This window comes from Oryx dammah, unplaced genomic scaffold (genome assembly GCF_014754425.2).
Source record: "Oryx dammah isolate SB20612 unplaced genomic scaffold, SCBI_Odam_1.1 HiC_scaffold_3041, whole genome shotgun sequence".
NCBI classification, from domain to species: domain Eukaryota; kingdom Metazoa; phylum Chordata; class Mammalia; order Artiodactyla; family Bovidae; genus Oryx; species Oryx dammah.
The window spans coordinates 1-4,472 of record NW_024073088.1 but is presented as its reverse complement, the minus strand read 5'-3'; the positions used below and the strand labels follow the sequence as shown (position 1 = coordinate 4,472).

The 4,472-nt window shown below is 68.1% G+C and overlaps 1 protein-coding gene across 1 annotated transcript; it reads left to right on the top strand.

Annotated features, from left to right (window-relative positions):
* Positions 1–230: 230 nt before the first annotated feature.
* On the top strand, positions 231–1,090 carry DRD4 (dopamine receptor D4; the record flags this gene model as incomplete). Its single annotated transcript, XM_040235759.1, has 2 exons — positions 231–763; positions 888–1,090. Coding segments are annotated over 2 exons (736 nt in total), but the record flags the coding sequence as incomplete, so codon positions are not given.
* Between the last annotated feature and the right edge of the window lie 3,382 nt (positions 1,091–4,472).

Below are 4,472 nucleotides of genomic sequence, written 5' to 3'. Positions count from 1 at the left end.
CCGCCCCGCCGCCCTCACCGCGCTCCCCGCGGGTTCGTGGCCGTGGGCGCGCCCCGTCGGGCCGCCCCGCCCCGCCGCCCTCACCGCGCTCCCCGCGGGTTCGTGGCCGTGGGCGCGCCCCGTCGGGCCGCCCCGCCCCGCCGCCCTCACCGCGCTCCCCGCGGGTTCGTGGCCGTGGGCGCGCCCCGTCGGGCCGCCCCGCCCCGCCGCCCTCACCGCGCTCCCCGCAGGTTCGTGGCCGTGACCTTGCCCCTGCGCTACAACCGCCAGAGCCGCGGCGGCCGGCAGCTGCTGCTCATCGGCGCCACGTGGCTGCTGTCGGCGGCGGTGGCGGCGCCGGTGCTGTGCGGCCTCAACGACGCGCGCGGCCGCGACCCCTCCGTGTGCCGCCTGGAGGACCGTGACTACGTGGTGTACTCGTCCCTGTGCTCCTTCTTCCTGCCCTGCCCGCTCATGCTGCTGCTGTACTGGGCCACTTTCCGCGGCCTGCGGCGCTGGGAGGCAGCCCGCCGCGCCAAGCTGCACGGCCGTGCGCCCCGCCGGCCCAGCGGCCCCGGCCCGCCCGCGCCGGACGCCAGCCTGGCCACCGACGCCGCCCCCGCCCCCGATTCCGGCCAGACCCCCGACGCCGACCCCGCCCCGGACGCCGTCGCGCCCCCGGACGCCGTGGCGGCCGAATCCCCGCCGCAGGCCCGCAGGAGGAGACGTGCCAAGATCACAGGCCGGGAGCGCAAAGCTATGAGGGTCCTGCCCGTGGTGGTCGGTGGGTACCGGCCCCGGGGGGCGCGGCGGAGGGGGGAACGGTGCCCGGGCGGGGGGCGTGACCGTGACCCCGCCCCGCGGTGCCCAGGGTGGAGGGCGTCGCCGTGACCCCGCCCCGCCCCCAGGGGCCTTCCTGCTCTGCTGGACGCCCTTTTTCGTGGTGCACATCACGCGGGCGCTGTGTCCCGCGTGCGCCGTGCCCCCGCGGCTGGTCAGCGCGGTCACCTGGCTGGGATACGTCAACAGCGCCCTCAACCCCGTCATCTACACCATCTTCAACGCCGAGTTCCGCACCGTCTTTCGCAAGGCTCTGCGCCTCTGCTGCTGACAGCGCCGCGCGGCCTCCCCTGGCCGGACCGTCTCGCCTGGGACTTTGTAGGAGTAATTAAACAGATCCCGGGTCATCTGCTGGGAAGGCTTTGGTGGGGGCGAGGAGGAGGCATCCCCACTGGCCCCATCTGGTCAGTTAACCCTTTCCTTCCTTCGAGGAAGGTCCTGGCTGAGCCCTGTGCTGAGCAGTGGGGCGTCAGGAAGGTGCATGCCCGGGAACAGGGGCGCCTGTGACCTGGGAAGGCTGCCTGGGCTCACACCCTCCCGCACACGCTCCGCCCGACTCTGCTCCCGGGCCAGCGGCCACCTCCCTTGTCCTGATGGCCCGTCCACCAGCCCTGCCCCCACTTTGGCAGCCCCCCCCCAAGATCAGAACGCAGCTCCCCGCCTGCCCCCCAATGCCCAAAGCCCAGGAGAGGGGCCGGGGGGCTGGGTGGGCTCAGGGAGGGCCAAGCACACACCCGCTCAGCCATCCTCTGCCACATGGCCAGGACCAGGCCAGAGCAGCTAGCTACCCACCCGCCCCCGGCGCAGCGTGAGCCCCGTGACCTGAGGCAGGCCCTCCTGGACTTCACCTGGGCACTCTCAGTCCCCTGTCGTGGGCGCTATGCTGCTCCCCAGTGCTGTGGCTGAGCACTCTGGTCAGGGACACTGACCACTGAGCCGGCCACAACTGGGTGCCAAGTCCTTCTCCGGAGGGCGCTCCTGTGGGCTGTGAGGTGACAGCATCAGGCCCAACCTCAGGATGTTAAACTATTCCACGAAAAGACGGGCTGCCCATCCCCTCTGTGGGCGAGCACCCTTTCCTTCTCAAGGGCTCAGCTGCCACCTCCTCCAAGAAGCCTCCCCTGACCACCTGCAGGACCAGCCTGTCCATATCACCCTGGGAGAGACTTGCCCTCAGGGCGCCGAGCACTGAGGAACGGGGACCCATGCAGGATGCTGTGTGCCTGCACCACAGGGGCTGACACAGAGGGAGGGGCCCTGGGCAGGACCCTGGCCCTGCGGCTGCTCCAGCCTCCGGCAGCTCCTCCCCTTCCAAACAAGAGGAGGGCCACAGCACGTACCCTGGGTCTCTTCCAGGGGGAGCCCCTATGCCCAGGGAGGGCCCCAGATGGTACAACCGAGCCCGGGCAGGATGCCTGCTCCAGAGCTGTGCTGATGATCCCTCTGAGAACCTCAGACTTGAAGTGAAGACCAGGAGGGACCCGCCGGGCTGATGGCAGGGTCAGGGTCAGGGTCAGGACGGGAGCAGGGGCCGTGACTGTGGCCGCTGGCCCTGCCGCCTGGCTCCACGTCCTGCAGGTCCACAGGCCACACCCGCGCCCTGAGGCCCATATCTGCCATGTACCTGCTGGGCCTTCCGTGGCCACTTCCGGTGGTCAGAACTAGTTTCTGCTGTCGCCAAGAGGATTTCCGCTGGCAGCAGCCGCACTCAGTGTGGACACCAGCTGCTCTGCCCACCCCCAGGGTCTGCGTGGACAGAGGCCAAGTCCCCATCTCTGCACCCTTCTCATCTGTGCTGGGGACAGGGTGACCGCGCCCCTGGTAGGCCAGGCCAGTAAGTGCACCTCTCGTGGGGGCAGGGACGCGGATGCGCTGGAGCCTGCTGCCGTCCCTGGGCCATCCCCGCTGGCCCCGTGCACAGGCTCTAAGGGGACAAGCTGGAAATGGAGGGCAAGCTGGGCAGGGGAGGGGCACGGTGGGCACGGGTGCAGATGCCGGAGTCTGGCTGACCCGGGGTCCCAGCAGGTGCCTCGAGGGTCCCAGCACTGGGCAGGCCCACTGATGCCGCACGTCTCCACGCCTCAGCAGAGGACCAGCATCCTGATGGCCACTGTGCTGCGCTGACAGACACCGGCCCTGCCATCCCCTGGGGGCTGCGTCTGGCGGGAGGCACGCTCAGAAGGCGATGCCATCGGAAGCGCTGACACGGAAGTGAGGGTGCAACGCACGCTTGGTGCCGGGGAGTTTCTGGAAACCTCCTGACGTCCAGCACGACCCAGAGACAGCTTCACAGACTCAGAAACCATACGTTTTGGAAAGTGCCCCCAAAACACAGGGTCCCCAGGCTTCTGTCCTGAGGAGAAGCTGCCCCATTCCAGGAAACCCTTGCCCAGGACGGCCTCCCTGCAGGGCCTGGCCCAGAGACCGCTGCACTGCTTGCAGGGGCCCCTGGCCGGAGCTGGACATCAGGGAAGGGCCTGGCTCCCTTTGCCTGTGGGCTTCGTGCCCACCTCAGTTGCCGCTTTAGCCTTTTCATGTTTGTGGGGACTCCTTCCAGGGGTGCAGCCATCCCCAGCCCCTCTTGCCAAGGCTGACATGCCTCCACAGCCCTCTTAGCTATGTAAACCCCAGGAGGCCGGGCCTGGCCTTCCCTGAGGCAGTGGAGAGGTGTGAAGACCAGGTAAATAAAACCCAAATAAACCCACTTAGTCTGTGGAAGCCGAGCAGAGGGTTGGCAGATGCTTCTGGGGGCAGGACCCTCTGTCACCTGCAGCCAAGCTGGGTGTGGGGACGGGCCCTGGGGCTCCTGGGCTCACAGCCCCCTCCCTCGGGCCTCCAGCCACTCCCTGGGCTCACCCAGAGCCAGTGGCACCCCCAAAGGCCATGTGCTATGGACTGAGAAGAACCTTCTGGAAACAGGACCTGGGAGATGAACGTGGCAGAATCGTCCAGGGGCCAAGCATCGGGGTCAGAGTCTGTGACTGGGGCAGAGCCCCTACCTCCTCAGTGCAGAGAAGAGTGGCAGGCCAGGGCACCTTGTCTCCCCCGAGCCTGGACAGTGGGGCTTGGCCTTCTTGGCTGGTGGCTCTGGGACCCTCGCTGGGCAGGGCCCCTTCTGTTCAAGGCTTCTGAGCTGTACCAAGAACAGCCCCCTGGGGAGGTCAGGACTGGAGTCACCTGTCCGGGTGGGACAGGGGTGTCAACTTTATTGACAAGACACAGAAATGTACACGTGTGTTACAGAACACGGCACACCCGTAGGGAAGACTGGACGCTCATGATCCACGGGATGAAAAACAGCACCACGAGCATCGGGGCCCAGGCCGTGTCCACCAGCAGCCACGGAGAGGCCAGCGCCCACCCCCCAGAGCTCGGCAGTGGGAGTGCGCCGCCGAGGGCACTGGGTGCCCGAAGCCCACTCGTAACTTGGCCAGCAAGTTCCTCCTTGTCCTCAGAGTCCCCTGTCCTCCAGAGTCCTTCCTGGCCGCAGAGGCCCCACGGGCCCTCACACGGTGACTTTCTCGATCACGCCCTCGCCGACGTGGACGTCATCCCCCTGGACGGTGACAGCTGCAGACTGGCCACACATGTGCTGGTGGTCCTTCCAATCCTGCAGGGAGGGCAGACGGGTCACGGCCAGGCCACGGGCCAGG